At 48.4% G+C, this 22075-nt stretch overlaps 2 protein-coding genes and 1 long non-coding RNA gene across 8 annotated transcripts in view; 2 read left to right on the top strand and 1 right to left on the bottom strand.

Moving 5' to 3' along the window:
• PACS2 (phosphofurin acidic cluster sorting protein 2) overlaps positions 1 to 11752 on the top strand; it is a 209266-nt gene extending 197514 nt beyond the window's left edge. Inside the window, exons 24-25 of one of the 2 annotated variants that reach the window (XR_012160291.2) lie at positions 8193 to 8355; positions 11620 to 11752. Coding sequence is in view for 1 of the 2 variants with exons in the window: in XM_073356257.2 (XP_073212358.1) it covers positions 8193 to 8215 (23 nt within the window). In the remaining variant the exon portion in view is untranslated. Of the gene's footprint in view, positions 1 to 8192; positions 9270 to 11619 lie in introns of those variants that run through there. The other variant, XM_073356257.2, reaches the window with a different exon arrangement.
• LOC140915833 (uncharacterized) lies at positions 354 to 20364 on the bottom strand. 2 transcript variants are annotated; one of them, XR_012160292.2, is made up of 5 exons: positions 20241 to 20364; positions 18789 to 18970; positions 18365 to 18461; positions 5289 to 5502; positions 354 to 3296 (listed from the first exon to the last, which is right to left on the bottom strand). It is a non-coding gene; the product is annotated as an uncharacterized LOC140915833 (long non-coding RNA). The 2 variants fall into 2 exon arrangements; XR_012160293.2 differs by lacking the exon at positions 20241 to 20364 and adding an exon at positions 19234 to 19382.
• The window catches only part of MTA1 (metastasis associated 1), a 145600-nt gene continuing 143677 nt past the window's right edge, over positions 20153 to 22075 (top strand). For all 4 annotated transcript variants that reach the window (XM_073356262.1, XM_073356261.1, XM_073356265.1 and 1 more), the window contains exon 1: positions 20153 to 20314. In XM_073356262.1, the coding sequence (XP_073212363.1) occupies positions 20287 to 20314 (28 nt within the window). In that variant the 5' untranslated portion in view covers positions 20153 to 20286. The remainder of the gene's footprint in view (positions 20315 to 22075) is intronic.

Raw genomic sequence — 22075 nt, 5'->3', positions numbered from 1 at the left:
CTTACTTCATCGGATGCATACTGTGGAAAGTGTAGAAGATGATCTTTTTATACACACAGAGCATGAAAAAATACCTCCCCCCACCCCACCCCACCCACTCTCCTGCTGGTAATAGCTTATTTAAAGTGACCACTCTCCTTACAATGTGTATGATAATCAAGGTGGGCCATTTCCAATCATACACATTGTAAGGAGAGTGGTCACTTTAGATAAGCTATTACCAGCAGGAGAGTGGGGTGGGGTGGGGGGAGGTATTTTTTCATGCTCTGTGTGTATAAAAAGATCATCTTCTACACTTTCCACAGTATGCATCCGATGAAGTGAGCTGTAGCTCACGAAAGCTTATGCTCAAATAAATTGGTTAGTTTTCAGGAGGAGAAAGATAAAGGAGTACTTGTGGCACCTTAGAGACTATCTGACTTCATTCAGCAGAAACTGAATTTGTTTAACTGAGCTCTGAGCATTTGAAACTGTGTTCTCTGCCTGAGCCAGAGAGTCCTTTGTAAGCTTGCCATGTGTGCTCCTAAAGAGTGTCATTGTGCCGGGGGTCGGTCTCAGTCATTAAATGTTCACGGATGTGCCCAGTCCCCAGAGTTGCTTCAGCCAGGCTAGATGATCATCTCCAATGCTCCAAGTAAGCTATTGATGGTATAAAAAGGACGATGACCATGCTTGCTGTCATGACAACACTGGAGTGCTCCCTTGGCTCATGGTACTGCGTCTGGAGGCTACAGTCGGTCAGTTCTGGTCCCACTCCAGTGAACTGGGAAGCCGTAATCACTTTTGTTGTTGGGGTGGGGAAGAGTAGCAGCTGTAACCTACACCAGGGGAAGGGCAATGCAGAACTGGCAGCTTCCCCCTCTCAGCTGTGTTTATTGAGTGCAGCTGAGAATCGCACCCCCTTGTGAAATGGACAGTGTGTGCGCCCAATCCCAACAAAATGCAGAACCCGCAGTCAGAGACCCATATTGGAAATGTTGGCTCCAGAATTCCCATTGACCACGGGGTATGCTGAGTAGGTTGTAAGATGGAGGAGGGGAGAAAGAAGAAACAACCGGGAGAGCAAACACCCCAGAACATAACAGGAAATGTTGTATGTAAATGAGAAACAGGAAGCCATGAGTCACTGGAATCAGCGGGCTCCCAGGCAATAACATAAGCAAGTAAGGGAGATGAGGACTCTGCTAAGATGTTAATGGACTTCTCTGCATCAACCTTTGCTACAGAGGCTGTTGGGGAGATGCTCGGCCTAGAGCTCCTGTTTTCAGGTGTCTGACTGAGGTGTCAGAATAAGAGGTGATGGACTAAATACAGGGCCTGAGCCTCAGCTGCTGTTTATTGGCATAGTTCTGCGTCAGGCAATGTACTATTCTGATTTGTACCAGCGGAGGTTCTGGCCCCGGATCGAAAAAACAATGTGAATGGTGTTCGGCAAGAGCTAGTTTCAACTGTGCAATGAATAGCCAATCAGACTAGTTTAGTCTATTTCTCTGTGTGCAAGGTACCCACAAAATGTGTCTGTAATAATTATGACTTGTGGCTATGAACAAATACTTGCCTATGGATTCCTCTGCAATGTCTGCTGGTGTTTGCCCTCCATAATTCTGGCTAAGTGATTGGTCTTCTAAGTCACATGGTATTGTTTCTGTTACCTGAAATTGGGCCAGCTAGTAAGCTTAGGGAGGACTAATGACCCACCAGAGTTTGGCAGAAAGCGGCACGTTTATTATACTGATAGCTAAGCTCAGAAGAAGGGGGTGGGGGTCACACTCACATACTCACGCTCCCAGGTCAGGCACAGCACTGGAGATGTCAGGATTCTTCAAGGCAAGTGTCCCACAGCGCAATGATGGATGGTGTGATGAAGGTAAGTCTTCCTGAGGCACGATGGAATGCAACGCCGTGAACCATTGGCCAGGCGGTCCAGGTGAAGGGCCTTCATGGGAGGTACAAGCTTGTGAGCACACTCCTGAGCGCATGGCCCCTTCCCCTTTAAAGGACCTGCTCCTCGTGGCCTGCAACTAGAGATGACTTGGCTGCGTCTGGTTGGTCACATTCCACCTTGGCCAGTGCCCGTGCAGTGTCCGTGCATTAGGTGTGAGAGTACTGCCTAATTAGAGTCCAGACACCTTGTGTACCTGGGAGCTCTTCTGATCTTCCTGCTGTTCAAGCAGCCCATTCATCCCACAAGCATTCCAGGGGGGAGGGGGAAAGCCACTTCACAGATATTCAAAGAGGGAGAGGAGACAAAAGGGCGGGGGAAGGTGTAACAGACCTTTTGAACATACAGGTTATACATAGCATACAGATAGCTGCTGCTGCTGCTGCTACAACAGTTTCTTTTGTCTGATTGGAAGAACTAGAGTTCCTGGATGGGAATGGTGACTGAACAAAGCTCAGACAGTGTGATGTTGCTCAGGGAGAGGTGGTGGCTCATGCCGCACGTACATTGGACAGTGCGTGTTGAATGAGGCAGCTGGTCAATATTGATGTGACCGGGATCCTAGTGGGGGGCCAGATATGGTCACTCAATTAGGGTGAACTGCAAAGAATGGGGCAGACAATCCCCATAAAGCTGGTGGATATTCCAGTACTTAGATTTACCAAGCCAGCATAAAACAGCTTCTTTATTACCTTACTGGTTACTCAGAAGTCCAAACAACACTGTTCCCTTAAAGTGATCCAGCCTCAGGCCTCCATCCAGGTACCCACATCAAATATGATGAAAATTTCTGTAAATTTTGTTTCATCATATAGAAGAGAAGGTTCTACTAATCCCAAAGGATTGGACACGTTCTCCCCCCCCCCCCCAAGTTATTGAATATTCCAGATATTACCCAAATTCACGTTAAAGCCAATTCTTATTACATAAACTAAACTTTTTCCAAACCCTCTCACTTTTCTTTTTTAATAAAGATCAATATACATACGGACATGAGTTCAATTCATTGAAGTTCAGATTCATAGCAGAGAGGGTGAGCTTTGTAGTTGCAATGAGTTCTTTCAGAAATAGTTCACAGGTTATAGTCCAATGTCCAAATATCTTATTCAGGGTGTACCAGTATAACTGGGACCTCAGTTTTGTGACTCAAACTCCCCCTGATGAAGCCGAAGCAGATCTGAGATGACAGAATCAGGACCCAAGGATCTTTTATACAATTTCATGTCTTTTGACAAGTTGAGAGTTCAAAAGGTAATTAGCATGACTTTGAAGGGGGTCTGTCACCGGTACTTAGCTGTAGAATTAACATAAGGCAATTTGCTTGTTCTTCCACCATTCAGGTTATTTGCCATACCTTTCAAAGAGATGAATACAGAGATATCCTGTGTTTACAATTCATTCAAATGATAGGATGTTCTTTTGACCTTTGAATTATCAGAATATATAGAATCCTAGCATATCAGGGTTGGAAGGGACCTCAGGAGGTCATCTAGTCCAACCCCCTGCTCAAAGCAGGACCAATCCCCAGCTAAATCATCCCAGCCAGAGCTTTGTCAAGCCTGACCTTAAAAACTTCTTAGGAAGGAGATTCCTCCACCTCCCTAGGTAACCCATTGAAGTGTTTCACCACCCTCCTAGTGAAAAACTTTCCTAATATCCAACCTAAACCACCCCCACTGCAACTTGAGACCATGACTCCTCGTTCTGTCATCTGCTGCCACTGAGAACAGTTTAGATCCATCCTCTTTGGAACCCCCTTTCAGGTAGTTCAAAGCAGCTATCCAATCCCCCCTCGGTCTTCTCTTCCGCAGACTAAACAATCCCAGTTCCCTCAGCCTCTCCTCATAAGTCATGTGTTCTAGTCCCCTAATCCATTTTTATTGCCCTCTGCTGGATGCTTTCCAATTTTTCCCCATCCTTCTTGTAGTGTGGGGCCCAAAACTGGACACAGTACTCCAGATGAGGCCTCACCAGTGTCGAATAGAGGGGAACAATCACATCCCTCGATCTGCTGGCAATGCCCCTACTTATACATCCCAAAATGCCATTGGCCTTCTTGGCAACAAGAGCACACTGTTGACTCATATCCAGCTTCTCGTCCACTGTAGCCCCTAGGTCCTTTTCTGCAGAACTGCTGCCTAGCCATTTGGTCCCTAGTCTGTAGCGGTGCATAGACAGGGATTGTTAATTACATTGTTGACCCTCCTCATACATATGTAAATACACAAACATCATCTCCCCACGTCTTTTGAGGGTTATTTATTTTGCAGGATGTTTAGCCATTTCTAGCCATGTGTCAATTGGTGGTTTGTTTTTTTGTTTTTTTTTTATCCTCATTGTTTAGTAAGTTATTCTGTATCATCCAATTTGCATATTGAGTGAATCGGGGACAGGAGCTGCATGGGTCACCTTAACACTAGCGATTTGACTATGAGTACTTCACTCTGCAGCCTTAATGTCCCTCTATAATGGGTTGTTTTTGTGATGGAATAAAACACATTAAATACCATGGAGTATTTGTGTTGCAATAAAGCCCATCTAGTCTGGATGCTTAAGGCACTGCACCTGCTGTTCTCATTGTGCTGGACTAGAGAGCCATGTCTGACAAAGTTTGACATTTACTGGGGATGGAGGAGGATGCTTGACCCTCCCTGTCCAGGCAGAGCAGGGTGCACGTTTTAGGCCAGGTTCCTTGGCACCCAGAATTACCTGAAAGGGTTTTTCCCTTCCCTTCTGTTAGGACTTTGTCTCCTCTAGGAGGAGTAGGCTACTTTATGTTGACTCAGGTGTCAAAGGGAGGATATGACATACTGGGGTAAAATTCAGACCACGGAGGGCTGCATCACCCCTGTCCTGCAACCTTGGGCGCCTTACAATGGCTTGCTGAAGTAGTTCCCACCTGGGCCACTCACAAACAGCCTTCCCATATGCAAGCCACACACTGTCTGTGTGTAACTGCAGCCTGCCAGCTACACCCTGGCTCTCACCAGCCTTGGTTATACTACAGGGTGACCCCAACGCAGCCCCAGTCCTGGATCTTCTGTCAGAAATGTATGTCCTATACTGCCCAGCCATCTCCTAGAGAGGACAAATATTTTAAGTTCATTATTCCTTTAAGGGAATAATATATCTGCTTATTACTTTAAATGGAGTTACCCAGACACTTCAACTTAGGCACACTGAATTAGATAAGACAGTAAAACAAAGTTGTTAACTACAAAGAGAGAGAGATTGTGAGTACAAGTAAAAGAGGCATAGAAGACAGAAATGGTTACAAGAAAAATAGATAAAACACTTTCTAGTGCTAACTTAGCAAACTATATGAGATTCAAGAAAAATTTCTCACCATATGCTTCCAGCAAGGTTACTGACCAAACTCTTCAGGTCAAGATCCCTCCGCCCCAGAATCCAATGGTGGTTCTCCTTCGTCATCTTCGGTGCAATGCCAAAGGCAGACAGGGAGAGAGAGAGAGGTGCCTTGGAGTGGTGGTCCTCCGTTTTATAGTTTCAGTTACCTTCTTGTAAAACATTTCCATCAGAGCACCAGGAGACAAACCATCCTGATGTGTAGAAAGAATAGTAAATATGGCAGGTGACCAGCTTGGCTCAACAGTGAAATCCTTGCTGATCTTAAACACGAAAAAGAAGCTTACAAGAAGTGGAAGATTGGACAAATGACCAGGGAGGAGTATAGAAGTATTGCTCAGGCATGCAGGAGTGAAATCAGGAAGGCTAAATCACACTTGGACTTGCAGCAAGCAAGGGATGTTAAGAGTAACAAGAAGGGTTTCTACAGGTATGTTAGCAACAAGAAGAAGGTCAAGGAAAGTGTGGGCCCCTTAGTGAATGAGGGAGGCAACCTAGTGACAGAGGATGTGGAAAAAGCTAATGTACTCAATGCTTTTTTTGCCTCTGTCTTCACGAACAAGGTCAGCTGCCAGACTACTGCAGTGGGAAGCACAGTATGGGGAGGAGGTGACCAGCCCTCTGTGGAGAAAGAAGTGGTTCGGGATTATTTAGAAAAGCTGGATGAGCACAAGTCCATGGGGCCAGATGCACTGCATCCGAGGGTGCTAAAGGAGTTGGCGGATGTGATTGCAGAGCCATTGGCTATTATCTTTGAAAATTCATGGCGATCTGGGGAGGTCCCGGATATCTGGGGAGGTCCCGGATGACTGGGAAACAGGCTAATGTGGTGCTCATCTTTAAAAAAAGGGAAGGAGGAGCATCTGGGGAACTACAGGCCAGTCAGCCTCACCTCAGTCCCTGGAAAAATCATGGAGCAGGTCCTCAAGGAATCAATTCTGAAGCACTTAGAGGAAAGTGATCAGGAACAGTCAGCATGGATTCACCAAGGACAAGTCATGCCTGACTAATCTAATTGACTTCTATGATGAGATAACTGGCTCTGTGGATGAGGGGAAAGAAGAGGATGTGTTATTCCTTGACTTTAGCAAAGCTTTTGATACAATCTCCCCCAGTATTCTTGCCAGCAAGTTAAAGTATGGGCTGGATGAATGGACTATAAGATGGATAGAAAGTTGGCTAGATTGTCGGGCTCAACGGGTAGTGATCAATGGCTCCATGTCTAGTTGGCAGCTGGTATCAAGTGGAGTGCCCCAAGGCTCGGTCCTGGGGCCAGTTTTGTTCAATATCTTCATTAATGATCTGGAGGCTGGCGTGGATTGCACCCTCTGCAAGTTTGCAGATGACAGTAAACTGGGAGGAGAGGTAGATACGCTGGAGGGTAGGGATAGTATACAGAGGGCCCTAGACAAATTAGAGGATTGGGACAAAAGAAATCTGAAGAGGTTCAACAAGGACAAGTGCAGAGTCCTGCACTTAGGATGGAAGAATCCCATGCACCGCTACAGACTAGGGACCGAGTGGCTAGGCAGCAGTTCTGCAGAAAAGGACCTGGGGTTACAGTGGATGAGAAGCCGGATATGAGTCAACAGTGTGCCCTTGTTGCCAAGAATGCCAATGGCATTTTGGGCTATTTAAGTAGGAGCATTGCCAGCAGACCGAGGGACATGATCGTTCCCCTTTATTCGCCACTGGTGAGGCCTCATCTGAAGTACTGTGTCCAGTTTTGGGCCCCGCACTACAAGGAGGATGTGGAAAAATTGGAAAGCGTCCAGCGGAGGGCAACAAAAATAATTAGGGGGCTGGAGCACATGACTTATGAGGATAGGCTGAGGGAATTGGGATTGTTTAGTCTGCGGAAGAGAAGAATGAGGGGGCATTGGATAGCTACTTTCAACTACCTGAAAGGGGGTTCCAAAGAGGATGGATCTAGACTGTTCTCAGTGGTAGCAGATGACAGAACGAGGAGTCCTGGTCTCAAGTTGCAGTGGGGGTGGTTTAGGTTGGATATTAGGAAAAAGTTTTTCACTAGGAGGATGGTGAAACACTGCAATGGGTTACCTAGGGAGGTGATGGAATCTGCTTCCTTAAAGGTTTTTAAGGTCAGGCTTGACAAAGCCCTGGCTGGGATGATTTAGTTGGGGTTGGTCCTGCTTTGAGCAGAGGGTTGGACTAGATGACCACCTGAGGTCCCTTCCAACCATGATATTCTACAATTCTATGTTCCGTGCTGACTTTTTTCACCTGTTAGAGCTTTCTTTGTTTTTCTTTACTGCTCGATGACTCTGTTTACTACCCAAATGCAAATTAAGGCAAGCACATAATCCTTCCTTTGTTTAGGACAGACCTGACTTCTGCCTGGGCAGGGCTGTAGGGTTTGGAACATGGGTTAATAACATCATACAGGGGAATCTTTTAATTTAACATATAGTGTTGCTACACACATTTTATCAGGACAATACCAACCAGCAAATTGAGTTTTCAGATGATACCTTACAAAGTCTACCTTGTACAAAGAGTATTACACTACTATGCAAGGTGTGAATACAGAGGTGTATTCAGTCACAGAAGGGGTCATGGCCGTTTTCTGAATGGTGCTGCTGACAGAGCCAATGATATCGGCTGTAGAAAACTCACTCACCTTTGCTTCCTGGCATGAGGTGAGAGGAAGGAGAAATTGCTAGCTACAAGGTATAGGAAATGAATATGGAGGTCTGTCAAGCATTGACTGACATGGAGGGGAGCAAAAGTACAGCTAGGTGTGTGTGTGTGATGGGGGAAATCCTGGATTTTCTGAATGAAAAATGAACTGAAGTCCTCTTGGCAGTCTGCATTGAAGATTCTTCACAAGGAAATGGTCTAGATTGCTTGCTTTGTTTTTTAGGGTTTCACCTGGACAGCTTCTAAAGTCTCCAGGATGCTCATGGAGTGCTGAGAATTGGGGAAAATATATAAACCCCTTCGAAGAGTAATTCCCGAAACACTGCAAAACGTTGTAAAAGACACCAGACCTCATGGAGGACACCACTTTCCAAGCTGTTTCCAAGGTACAATATTCCCATGACAACAAAAAATGAAGAAGTTTTCAAAATGTTGAAATCACTTGGCTTTCTCAGATGTACAAATCAAGAATATGTTGTCCAACAAGCCTCACACTTGCAAAAGCAAATTTTAAAACTTCTCCAGCAGAGGTGTATGACCAAAATTTCAGGTGGATGGAGTTAGTTCTGGTACTGTTCAAGTGGAATCAAAATAGGACTTATAACAAAGGAACCTCCACCTTGGCTACTCACAGGTGAAAGTGATGTTCGTTTTCTCTAATTATCTCCAGTTTACTTACAAGATTGTAGGCAGTGTGTAATTCACTGAAGCTACACAAGGCCAAAGGTTGCTGCTGCCGAAGCTAACTGAGGAGCACACATAGCCAGTATTGAACGTATGCAGTTGAAAAACGGGTCTCATTCTTTTGAGAGGGAGCAACTTGTGTCAGGGGTCCTTGGTTGCCAGGGGTCCTGAGATTAAATCTTGGGCAAACCATCTGAGATGGAGAAGGTGGTACCTTTTAAATCATATAAAATATTTCTTCAGACTAACTTATAAAATCCTTCACATGGGGGACATAGGCTCCAACACAATGTCTTGTTGATAAAGCAGTCTGTCTAAACATTTAAGTTAAAACCGTGCAACTTTCCCAGGTTTTAAAACAGATTTAGTTAAATTTGTATAAACCCCTGTGTGACCTAGGACATAGAGCACTGGACTGGGATTCAGGAGACCTGATTCTATTCCCTGCTGTCACTGGACTGTTGGGTGATCTTTGGCAAGCCACTTAACTGCTCTGTGCCTCAGTTTCGCCATCTGTAAAATGAGGATGATGATATTGATCTCCTTTGTAAAGTGTGTTGAGACCTACTGATCAAAAATGCTAGACAACAGCTATCTAGGCTACTATTTTTTCAGTATAAGAATGTTGTTGTTTTTTTTTTCCAGTTTAGCTTAAGTCATACGGAACAAACTATGGCACAGCAGATTTAGATTAAATCTCAGGATAAACTTCCTAACTGTAAGAACAGTAGGACAATGGAAGAGACTACCTAGGGAGGTTGTGAAAACTCCTTCATGGGAGGTTTTCAAAAGGAGGCTGGATCACCATCTGTCTAGGATAGTTTAGATACAAGTCCTGCATCTTGGCAGGGGATTAGACCCTTGCGGTCCCTTCTAACCCTATGGTTCTATGAAATTTCAGCTTAACTGCAACAAGACTTTCTAAAACCAAAATAAGTATCCATACACACAGGGTTTCCACCAACTTAACTAAATCAGGTTAAATTCACACCTTATGTTAAACTGGGGCATCTTCCTCAAGTAGACAAGACCTTAAATTCAGGTCTGGGGTTCAAATTCTCAACATTGCCTGTAAGAGTGTGAAAGCTGTAGTCCCTTGAAATTTGATGACTGGCTCAAGCCTAAATCATGTGAGCAGAGATTTTCAAAGGAGCATAAGGGATTTAGGCACCAAAACACATTAAAATTCAGTGGGAGTTGGGTTTCCTGAAAATGCCAGCCATGATTCTTCCCTGGATGTACACCATATATGGAGTCCAAATCAGAGTTCTGGCTTTTTGGTCCAGTTCTCTGTCTCACTTTGGATATAGTGTAAGTGATGAAGAGTTCAGTGCCTATTGGCTTAGACATTTAAAAATATCCTGAACTGAAGTGTGCCTGGTCCTCTCCCTTCTGGTGGCCAGGCCTTTCATAGAATCATAGAAGATAAGAGTTGGAAGAGATCTCAGGAAGTCATCCAGTCCAAACTCCCCACCCAAAGCAGGACCAACACCAATTAAAGCCTTAACTGGGATGATTTCTCAAGCCGGGCCTTAAAAACCTCTAAGGGTGGAGATTCCACCACCTCCCTAGGTAACTCATTCACCACCCTCCTAGTGAAGTAGTGTTTTCTAATATCCAACATAGATGTCCCCCACTGCAACTTGAGACCATTGCTCTTTGTTCTGTCATCTGCCACCACTGAGAACTGCCGAGCGCCAACCTCTTTGGAACCCCCCATTCAGGTAGTTGAAGGCTGCTATCAAATCCCCCCCCCCCCCCACACACTCTTCTCTTCTGCAGACTAAACAAACCCAATTCCCTCAGCCTCTCCTCGTAAGTCATGTGCCCAGCCCCTGATCAATTTCGTTGCCCTCCGTTTTCCATCCAAAAGTCAGTACACACTCGCTCTCTGCTGCTGTAGTCCAGACATTCAGCATGAAATGATATGTGCCTTAGAACAATGAATGGACAACTGTCGTGGGGGTAGTGAGAAGGAACAGGGATGGGGTCAGGAGGGAGGGCATGTACTGCAGAGACCATAAGCTTGGTTCTGCCTGAGGGGTGGGATGGAAGGAGGGATATGGAGGCCAATGCAGAACAAAGGTGCTGCCGTTAATTGGCCAGAGTCAATGTATCTGAAAGCTTTCTCCACACAAAACACCTTGTTGTGCATGCACGGTTTTCCCTGTGGAAAGGTTTCAGGTCTAGAGTTCACTCTGGAAAGGGCTCTCAGAGAGAAGGTATTTTTTTGTCTAATGCTTATCCACAAAGTAGTCCTTCCCCAGGAGGTGCAGATGTTCATTTTCTCTATGAAAGAGGCCAGATGCAAAGGTTTTTTCCTTTCAAAAGATTCACACACATGAGACTCCATATGCAAGGTCTCAACAGAATGTTTTCTGTCAACAGAGCTTTAATGACAAATACTGGGCCAGGCCCTTTGCCCTGTCCCACAGCCCAGCAGGGGAATCCTCTAGCCCAAGAACAGCCTTCCCTTCCATTGATAAGCACAGGGACCAGCTCCTCTCATTTGCAATTGTATAACATCCTTGTGATAACTGCACTAATTGTTTTACATGGAAAATATCAGGAAAGTATTTCATGCTTTTTTTGGGAGGGTGGGGTGCCCTGTATTTTAAAGCAATTCAGCATCTGGAAAGGAGGAGGAGCCAGCACCATGTGACCTGCTACCTCTTCATTTCCTGCTAGCAAGTGCCCAGTGACCACTGTTTTGAGAATCTTTGGGAGGATTTTTCTGTGTCCTATGGAAACAAACGATCAGTTCCACCAGCAGCCTGAGAGAAGCAACCTAACCGCCTGATGCATGTTCAGATACAATATGAATTGTGATGTCATTTAATGAGACAAGGTTTTGTTAGCAAAAACAAAACGATCCTGAAGATGGACATTGAGCATGCGCCGAAGTGATTTTTTTCGATCACATGTAACTTACTATCTAACCATTTTTTTTTCTGTGTTCTTTACAGGTCAGATTTAATTTAGAAATGGCTGAGCAGTGGCACTTTATCTAGATGGAACACAAGGTAGTCAGATTTTAAGACAGCCCCTTCTCCCCCAATAATCAATCACCTTTGGGCACATATCAAGTATGGAAAACATGAGCACCATAGCTAATTGTATTAGAAAACTATGCAAACAGGTATTTAGACTGCATGCTATTATGCAGCCTTATCTACTGGTATGACGAGTAATCATGTGCTTGCTAAAAAGTATTAACCACTTCTTGTCATGCCAGCTAGGAGTTTTATTGCAGAATTTTAACAAATAGCTGACATAAAACTGCCCAAAATGAACACTGCTCTCACCCACTGCTACTGCTTACAGGAGTTGTACTAGGTGTACAGTACCAGCAGTAGGTTAAGTGGATATTAGCAACAATACTATTACTTTTCCAGGAGCAAATGTCCAATGCAGGGGTAGGCAACCTATCACATGTGTGCCAAAGGTGGCACGCAAGGAAGGCTGGTGCAACCACTAGGCAAACTAGGCAGTCGCCTAGGGTGCCAAGTGGTTGGGGGTGCCAAAAAGCAATGCCCTGGCTCGGCAGGGAGGAGCCGCCTTCCGGAGGCACCAGAGAGCCACAGCGTTGGCTTGCGGGGGCGGCGAGCCCCAACCATAGAGGAGCCGCCACAGTTCAAGGGGGCAGCAGCCCTGCAAAGACAGTGGTGCTGCCAGGGGGGCGCACCCCTCGGGGGCTCCTGCAGGCCGCAGCAGATGCATGCGGGCGGCGGCCCCTGTGTGTCCCCTGGCTCCACCCTCGCCACGCTCGGGCTCTGCAGCTCCTGGGCATGTGAGCCGCTGATGAGGCACGGGGCCCTGAGCCCGCTCCTGGAGGGGCAGCGGCGGCTCACACGCCCGGGAGCTGCAGAGCCCGAGCACGGCCAGGGGGGAGCTGGGAGGTGCATGGGGGCTGCAGCCTGAGCAGGCGCACCCCTTGGTCTGACAGGCATGGGTATAGTAAGGGAAATCCTGGCCGGGGGGCAGTCAGGGAGCAGGGGGAGGGTTGGATGGGTCAGGAGTTCTGGGGGGGCTGTCAGGGGGTAGGGAGTGGTTGGATGGGGTGTGGGAGTAACGGGGGTCTGTCTGGAGGCGGGGGTGTAGATAAGGATTGGGGCAGTCGGGACAGATAGCGGGTAGTGTGCTGGGGGGAAGTTAGGGTGGGGGGGGCTCAGGAGGGGGCAGTTAGGGGACAAGGAACAGGGAGGCTTAGGTAGGGGGTGGGGTTCTGGGTGGCAGTTAGGGGAAAAGAGGCAGGGTTGAGGGTACTGAGGGGGGCAGTCAGGGGGTGGGAAGTGGGAGGGAGTGGATGGGGGCAGGGCTAGGGTGGGGCTCTCCCCGTCCTCTTTTTTGCTTGTTGAAATATGGTAATCCTAGGCAAGAGGGAAGCTGGGGGGCGCATGGGGGCCGTCGCCCGCATGCATCGGCTGTAGCCTGCAGGAGCCCCTGGGGGGGTTGCCGGGTCGCAGCCTGGGCAGGAGGGGCACGGCTGCCCCCTCTAGCAGCGCCACCACCTTTGGAGGGTTTCTGCCCCCCTGCTCTGCGCTGGCTCCTCCATGGCTGGGGCTCGCTGCTGCCGCAAGCAGGACGCTCTGGCTCTCTGGTGCCTCCGGAAGACGGCTCCTCCCTGCCAAGCTGCTGCAGTGGCCCAAGCTTGGCAAAGCCAGTGAGTGGACTCGGGGTGGGGGCTGCCGGGGTGGGGTGGGGAGGGAGGGTTCATGGGGGAGGGGGATGGGGGGGCTGTGCAGCCTCCACAGGAGTCAGGGGGTGGGGAGGGTGGAACCTGGTCTGGGGACCAGCCCCTGGGCACAGCTGGCCCCTGGGGTCTCTAAAGCCTCATTGGGATTTGCCCCTCAATGAACCAATGTGCGGCGGGGGCTACAAGGTGGAAGTTTCGCCTAGGGCGCAAAATATCCTTGCACCGGCCCGTGGCAAGCTGATTTTCAGTGGCACTCACACTGCCCGGGTCCTGGCCACCGGTCTAGGGGGCTCTGCATTTTAATTTAATTTTAAATGAAGCTTCTTAAACATTTTAAAAACCTTATTTACTTTTACCTACAACAATAGTTTAGTTATATATTATATACTTCTAGAAAGAGAACTTTTAAAAACAGTAAAATGTATTACTGACACTCGAAACCTTAAATTAGAGTGAGTGAATAAATGAAGACTCACCACACCACTTCTGAAAGGTTGCCGACCCCTGGTCCAATGTATGGTAACAAAACTCATATAAAAACTAAACCAAATAACCTTATCTTGCATTTTACTGAAAGCTCAGGTTCTTTCAGATAAGCAAGTTCAGCTCTGGGAACTTATGGTGACAACATCTCCACTGATTTTAACTGCCATGGTGGAGTGTGGAGTATGGAGTGAGAGTCTCAGATAACAAGACCCCCCCACTGAGCTGCAGCTGGAAGCAAGAAAGCCAGGGCAGAGACTTGAGTATAGGTGTTATCTATCCATGTTGCCTGTGACTCTCTGGAGATGGGCAGCTGTGTCCTCTATTCGAAGGAACTCCCAAGTGGACTTTAGAAGTAGTCACAAGTAGAGCACACTGCAGCAGTCCAAGATGGAGCTGACATGATGTAGATGAGAGTTGTTCTATCTTCACTGGAGGGGAATGGATGTAGGGCTCTGTCCAGAGCCCGATAGTGAAAGGGAATATGATCCACAGATGGTGTTTGTCAAGGATTAGAAATCAGCCAGGAAGTAGGAATCGAAGAGTAGTAACAAAAATCATTTGCAACTTGAAAAGAGGTTAATGGGTGCCCACAAGCATCTGTACCAGGAGGACTCGTGGTGTTAAATAGCTTAATGATTGGGGAAAGGGGAGGAACAGTGAAGTATCAGTTTGTGATGGACATGCAATTATTGGGTAGATTGCCCAAGCACTGTGATTGGTGATGCTGATTTCCTGGGATCTGTATCCAAATACAGCACTTATAAACAGAGTGGTGCTGTTAAAGTCAAGAGCTGCACTAGTGTTAAATTAAAAACTAATTCAGGGGTGGAGATGAGTTGTAAGGATTTATAAGATTGTTACAGTTAAGTTAGAGCAACTCAGGGTCCTGTTCGTTAGTGCGGGGAGACATAAGTTGTCTGGGCAATTTAAAGCCAATACTAGCTACAACAGCAAGGTGTCTGTGTGAGTGTGTGTAGGGGGACCACTTTTGTTATAGGGCCCATTGCCCATACCCACCTAGACTAAGCCACATCTGTTCAGAAAGGCCCAACACAAATGCACAGAAGAAATCCCACTGTTTCTCAGAATGAGCAATAGGAGAGAATACTGTGATCGTGCATTACTGAGACAACAGAGTGCTGTGCAGCTAGAGTGCCTATTATGAAAAGATAGGGGCATACCTTTATTTGTACAGACGAAGCTAAATAAAACTGGGGATGAGGGGAGAGGTATATTCTTCTCATTTGATACAGGACCAGGGAGGGTGAGAAGTTGGGGAGAAAGGTGGCTTAAGTTTTCATCACCTTTGCAGCCTCTTTCTTGTGGAGTTGGCTCAGGGCCACTTTAGTTCCTGGTGCAACATACAGCAGTCTAAGTTGGTGTCAACGACACCCTGCTGCTTATAACCCCAAGAAGTTGTTCCAACATCTGGGGATTGCCCAAATGCGCCTACACTGGAACCTTGGGTAGGAGGGAAATGGGGGAGTCTGTGTAGAGTCATTGCCCTAGCGCTGTGTCACCTGGGGGATTCCCAGGTAGATGGTTAAGCCTGCTTTCTGGCTGTGTTGTGCCACCAGAGCAACACAAAATAGCTGTACTGAAGAGGAGAATTAGGGGCTTCCTTTCTAAATGATCAGATGCAATACTATTCTTCTCACTAGATACAGCTAGAGGAGTCTGGCAAGTACGGCTCTTTCCTGGCAGTGACAAGCCGACAATTGTATCGCTGCTTGGCAGATATGGCTTTCACTGCCTCCTGTTCAGCATTCCAAATATCTCAGAAATCATCCAAAGAGAAACGAGATTCGATGCAGCCAGCAGGGAATGAAGATTTATGTGGATGACATCATAGGTAAGGGAAGTCTGTGGAACAACTTAACCTAAGGCTAAAGCAAGTTCTGAAGGCTACGGAGAATGTGGGAATAAAATTATAAAGATATATGTGACGACAAACCGGCTATGGTTCTGAGGACATAGGATTGATAAAGAAGGGATGAGGTTAGCAATCGAAACAAAGCCATAGCTGAAAAGTCGCCTCCTACAACGTATCAGAACTGGGGCAGTTCCTCTATATGGCTGAATGCTGGAGAATCTTCATACTTAATCATTCTCAAAAGGCCAAGTCCTTTATGAATTGCTTAAAACTGTGTGTGTGAATCTGGAATAAAGCACAGAGGCACACTTGTGGGGTTTTAAAATATCTGCTGACCACATTCCCAATATTGGTATTTTATGATCTACAGTTCTTTCTGCAGATGCTGGTAGCTATGGTATTGATGGGTTGTTACTCTAGTTACAGAGATCGGTGGAAATTGAGCAATTAGAATATGATTTAGAAAAATACTGGTTTGAAATTTTCCAAGTCAACTAGAAGACTTAGTCCCAGAGCATTTGTAGGGCTAAATAACCTAGAGGGCTTTGCAAATCTTGACCTATTATGCATTCAGATTCCAAGAGCAGGTGTGCTCAAAGAGAGAGAATGTTTAGCAGGCATGTGGCCATGTAAGAGAGTCACAGGCCACTTGCGTGAACTTAATAATGTCATGTTGGTGACAGACCACAAAGTGCTTGTATTTTTAATAAACAGTATAGACCTAAACAAGATACATATTAAATACCAGAGATTGCTCATGTGTTTTGAGATATAAATGTATTGCAGAATAGGCACATAGGTGACTGTCCACCTTGTTAGAAAGACGAGAGAGGTGACTGAGACTGCACTGAGGAGCCCTAGTAATCACCCAGCTTCTCCAGAGGTGTGGGATGATGTAGACGCCCACATATGTGCTACTTAGCATATCCAGTCACTCACTACAGAACTGATTCAAATAGCTGCTTGCGCTGATGCACCACCAGAAACCACGGTTATGGTTGGCTTAGTTACTTATCAGAGGTTTAGCATCCAGTCTATGATTTTTACATAATGAGAGGTGAACTTTCTGAAGACGAAGGTCTGATTACGTATAGCATTTGTAGTGTGTTCTTACAGTCTTTGTAAAGGATACATAAGGAATATTAGGCCCTCAGAAATGCTGGAAGGAGCCCTAATGTCCGTGTGATGGCCCACTGTAGGGTGAAAACATGAATCTTGCAGAATGACCCGACAAAGACAACTCAAAGAACTTCCCATTGCTACAGGGCTACCTGATAGGCTTTGGAAAAGAAAACTAGATGTGTGTGAAGAGGAGACATGCCTGTTTGGTAACCACTGTTTTTCTAGATTTGTAAGAAGTCTACTTCTTGATAGACTGGGGGTGGGCAAACTTTTTGGCCTGAGGACCACATCTGGATGGGGAAATTGCATGCACGACCATGAACTAGGGTTGGGGTGCAGGAAGGGGTGTGGGAGGGGGTGCAATGTGCAGGAAGGGGCTCAGGGTAAGGGGTTGAAGTGCAGGAGGGGTGTGGCAGGGGGCTCAGGGCAGAGATTGGGGTGCAGGCTGGGTTCAGGGTGCAGGCTCTGGCCCGGCAGCCGGGCTAAGGTAGACTCCCTACCTGCCCTGGCCCTGCACTGCTCCTGGAAGTGGCTGGCACCATGTGTGGTGCTCCATGGGTGGAGGGCAGAGGGCTCCGTGTGCTGCCCTTGCCTGCAGGCAGCACCCCCTGCAGCTCCCAGCCCCAGGGAACAGCCGCCAATGGGAGGTTCGGGGGAGGTATCCTCAGGATTCAGCCCGCAGGTTGCTCATCCCTGTGCTAGACCCACTGGTCAACAGGGCTTAGCAAAGTTAAAAAGATCTTTTCTCAATTTGACATCTGGAAATAGTTTCTGACAATGGACCATAAATTGCCAGTTCTGAATTCCAACTTTGGGGGATATAGTGCATCAAGGACATTAACTCCAGACTTCACCACCCACAAAGGAATGCAGTGGCAGAGAAAACAGTACATATTAGCGAATTCTACAACAAAAAGACCCCATACTCGCTCTGTTGAGCTGTAGGGCAAACCTCCATGTTAGTCATCAGAGTTAACTCAGGGCAGCTGTTCGTGGGTTGACAGCTAAGAACAACATTGCTATTCTCAGAGGTAAATTTTAGGTCTGAGTGGCCCTGGTCAAAGGATGTGAAGCTGAGAGGTGCCAAATCTAAAAGGTGTTTTGGCTTTCTTCTTTAACTGTCAGAATGCTGACTGGAGCTTACTCAAAAGTAAACTAGGAAACTCAGTCCTGAAAAAAATTCGATGAGAAGTACTGAACACCACCAGCTCCTAACAGTGAAACAAGCCGCACACAGCGATTCTATGTGGTCAAAACTAATTAAGGAATTCGGTACAGAGGAAGTATATTCAGCTGGTTCCAAGCCCAGCAGGACTGACATGACCCTATCTGCAATGGTACTATCACCACTGCCGTAGTGAAAGCAGGTAATCCTGTTGAATCCTACTGAACAGCACTTTCCCTTTCTCGTATTTGAAAATTCAAGTGACTCAACTGGATAAAACCCTCCTCAAGGTCAGAAGACAAGACCTAACTGTAGGTGAAGCTGGGGTTTTTAATTTTTTTTTTTTTTTTTTTTTACATTTTTTGTTACCTTGTTTACACTGTGGGGAAAATGTGAGGATATGTTTCCTTAAATCTGTAGCAGAAAGCCAGGCAGGGGGAGGCTGAGGACAGTTGTAGGAGAAGCACTATAGGGAAACGGAGAGAGAACAACTTTAGGAATAATTCTGTTTTCTTTAGTTTAATACAGTTCTGTGTTAGAAGAAAGTAACTTTTTCTGTGGGGGCATGATGCTAACTGCTTGGGTTTAGGAACTTTTTCATGGTCACATGACACTAACTGCTTGAGTTTAGGAAGGAACTCTACTTGCATGGTCATAATATTCCTTAATTGGTTCATTGGAGTTTTACTCTATTTCAAGCACCTAGTCCGGTACCCAGCTGGTGGCAAGATAGATACAGAGATATAGATTATATATAAAATAAATAAAAAATCTAATAATAGGCTAGGATCACCTGTCGACCCAGTAGGCCCATGAAGCAGCAGTACATTTTGGCAAAGGTCAGGCATACTCCTTCAATTGATGGTTCAGCCCAAGCCTCCATTCATACATCTTGATGTTTTCCTTTTGCTTCCATCTCATCTGGATCGTGATGTAGTCAGTTCTCCTTCAGCTAGAGGCTTATCTTGGTCAGGCCTTGGGAAAATAATGATGTTGTATAATACAACTGCATGGACAAAAGCCTTAGTGCTTAGTATCATCACCATATTGTTTCTACTGCAGCCTTTGCCCCCTTCAGGGATCTCTTGGGTGCCTCTCCTCATTGCCAACTCTGTGCTCCCTCATGCAGGGGTTCCCTTTCCCCAGCCCAGCTGACCAGAATTGCTGCCTCCCTCAGGAGGAACGTCCTCACACAGGGGCAGAGACCTGTTCTTGCTTTAACTCTGAGCACTGCTCACTGTCTGCTGCAGGGCGTGGAGCAGGTGTGATCTGACCGACAGCAGCGGATGGCAGCTGGTGCCCTTTGAGTGGATGAGTAGGCCTAAGGCTACCACTATTGCCTCTACTCCTTTGCTCCATTCTCCTGCCTCCTTTTCCTTGCTCTTCTTACCCCATCCCCCAATTCCCTCTGATATCCCACTCTGCCCCCCGCTGCCTCTTCCCCTCAACTCCTTCTCCCCACTCTGGCTCCCACATACTCCCACTTAGCTCCTACCTTCTCTCCCCCACATTCTGGCCCTTGCCCTCCCAATTTTGCCCACTACCCCCCATAGCTCTAATCCGCCCCCACTCCTCACATTGCCCCCCCCATTCCCCCCTCGGCTCTAATCCACCCCCACTCCTCGCATTGCCCCCCCATTCCGCCCCTTGGCTCTAATCTGCCCCCCCACTCCTCGCATTGCCCCCCCATTCCGCCCCTCGGCTCTAATCTGCCCCCCCACTCCTCGCATTGCCCCCCATTGCCCTCTCGGCTCTAATCTGCCCCCCCCACTCCTCGCATTGCCCCCCCATTCCCCTCTCGGCTCTAGTCCGCCCCCCACCCCTCGCATTGCCCTCTCGGCTCTAATCTGCCCCCCCCACTCCTCGCATTGCCCCCCCATTCCCCTCTCGGCTCTAGTCCGCCCCCCACCCCTCGCATTGCCCCCCCCTTCCGCCCCTCGGCTCTAATCCGCCCCCCACTCCTCGCATTGCCCCCCCTTCCGCCCCTCGGCTCTAATCTGCCCCCCCCACTCCTCGCATTCCGCCCCTCGGCTCTTATCTGCCCCCGTTTCCCCCCTCGGCCCGAATCTGCTCCTCACGCTCCGCCCGCACAGTCCCCGCCCCCCCGGCTCTGATCTGCCCCTGACCCGCACCGCCTCAGTCCAGCCGCCCGCTCCCTGGCCGGCGCGGCCCCTTTAATTCCCTCGCTCCCTTCCCCCTCCCCCTCCCAGCCGCTCCAGCCTCCATTTTCCAGCGGATCCGGCACCTGGAGGCAGCGGCGGCGGGAGCGGCCCAGACCCCTCTGCCCGGGCATGGCTGCCAACATGTACCGGGTCGGAGGTAAGAGCCCCCCCACTCCAGGGGCCCGGGTCCCCCTCCCGCCGGCCGCTCCTCCCCGTGGGCGAGCGGCGCGTCACGGGCCCCCCCACCCCGCCGGGAGCAGGGGGAGCCCGGGCAGGGGGCCGGCGGGGGCAGAGTTGGGGGCTGGCAGGGGACGGGTGCTGTGGGGTCAGGGGGCTGTAGGGGTGCGAGTAGAATCTGGGGTGGATGTGGGGCGGGGCTGGGTGGGTTTGGGGGTTGTAGAGCTGGGGGTAGAGTTGGCGGCTGGCAGGGGACGGGGGGTGGTGGGGGTGGGACTGGGTGGGTTTGGGGATTGTAGGGCTGGGGGTAGAGATGGGGGGTGGTGGGGGTAGATTCTGGGGTGGGACTGGGTGGGTTTGGGGATTGTAGGGCTGGGGGTAGAGATGGGGGGTGGTGGGGGTAGATTCTGGGGTGGGACTGGGTGGGTTTGGGAGTTGTAGGGCTGGGGGCGGAGTTGTAGGGCTGGCCGGGGATGGGTGCTGTGGGGTCGGGAGGGTTGTAGAGGTGGGAGTAGAATGTGGGGGGGCAGAGTTGGGGTAGATTTGGGGCTACAATTGAGGGGGGGGCTGAGTGTTTGGGTGCGGTGGGGGTGGAGCTGGGGGGATGGCAGAGGATGGGTTCTCTGGGGCCAGGGATTGTAGGTGTGGAGGTAGAATTTGGGGCTGGGGTTAAGGGGACTGTGGGGGCTGGGTATGTTTAGTGATTGTAGAATGGTGGCTGGCATGGGATGGGAAGAGGGTTGTAGGGATGATGTGGGGAGGGTTAGTGTGTGTGGAGTTGGGGGAGAGGGGGTGGGTGGGGTTTGGGGATCTGGTGCTGGTAGGGGGTGGGTGTCATGGGGCTGGGAGGGTATTAGGGCTGGGGAGTTGGAGGGGGAAGGTTGGCTGGGGTGTGTGTGTGGGATGAGGGCTTGGGAGGGGGTAGGGTTGGATGTGGTTCAGTGCTGGGGGTTGTGGAACTGGGGAGATGTGTGGGGGCAGAGTTGGGGGTGGGGGAGCATGTGGAGCAGAGTTGCAGGCTGAGTGTTGGGCATGAGCTTTCAGAGTAGAGTTGTGGGTTGATAGGTATGTAGGGGATGTAGGAGTGAGGAGGTGCTTGTGTGTCTTTGCATGGGCTGAGGTGGAGGACAAGGAGAGGCCTTCTCAGTAGCTGGTACAGTGCGGGTGGGGCGTTGTGGGTGCATGGAGAATGGAAGTTTGTGGAAATAGTTCTGCTGGTTTCTGTCTTCCTCTCTCTCCACCATTGTTTTATGGTGGCTTTTGCTTGACTCCTACCTCTTCCCTTCTAGGCATCCTGCTCAGAGTCCCACACTTCTGTCTGACCCATGTTTAACTCATGTGAGGAGAAAGAAGAGGATACAGGAGTATGGGGTTGAATTTTAGGGAATTTAAACTTTGAAAGGGTGGCCTGGTGTGGATTCATCCTTAACTGGTTTCCTGGATGAAAGCTGTGCTGTGGAGCTTTCTTATTCCTGGGAGTGAGGTGGGGAGGAATAGTACAAGGGGCTTTTGTTCTGTATCAGTCCCCTGCATCTAAGAATGCCCCATTTCCTTTGGCGTCCAGAGGCCATTATGGTTCTACCAATTCCAGGAAAAATGGATTAATGAAGAAGATATGGCAGGAGTGACAGGCAAAGCAGAGAGTGGCAGGAGACCAAGTCCCAGTCCTGGCTTCCAACTACTGTCCTTTTTGCTTATCTCGCTCCACTCACCTTGGCCTACCTTTTACTATTCCCTTGCT

Source organism: Lepidochelys kempii, chromosome 8, assembly GCF_965140285.1.
Source record: "Lepidochelys kempii isolate rLepKem1 chromosome 8, rLepKem1.hap1, whole genome shotgun sequence".
NCBI lineage: Eukaryota > Metazoa > Chordata > Testudines > Cheloniidae > Lepidochelys > Lepidochelys kempii.
This window is presented reverse-complemented; position numbering and strand designations above follow the sequence as displayed.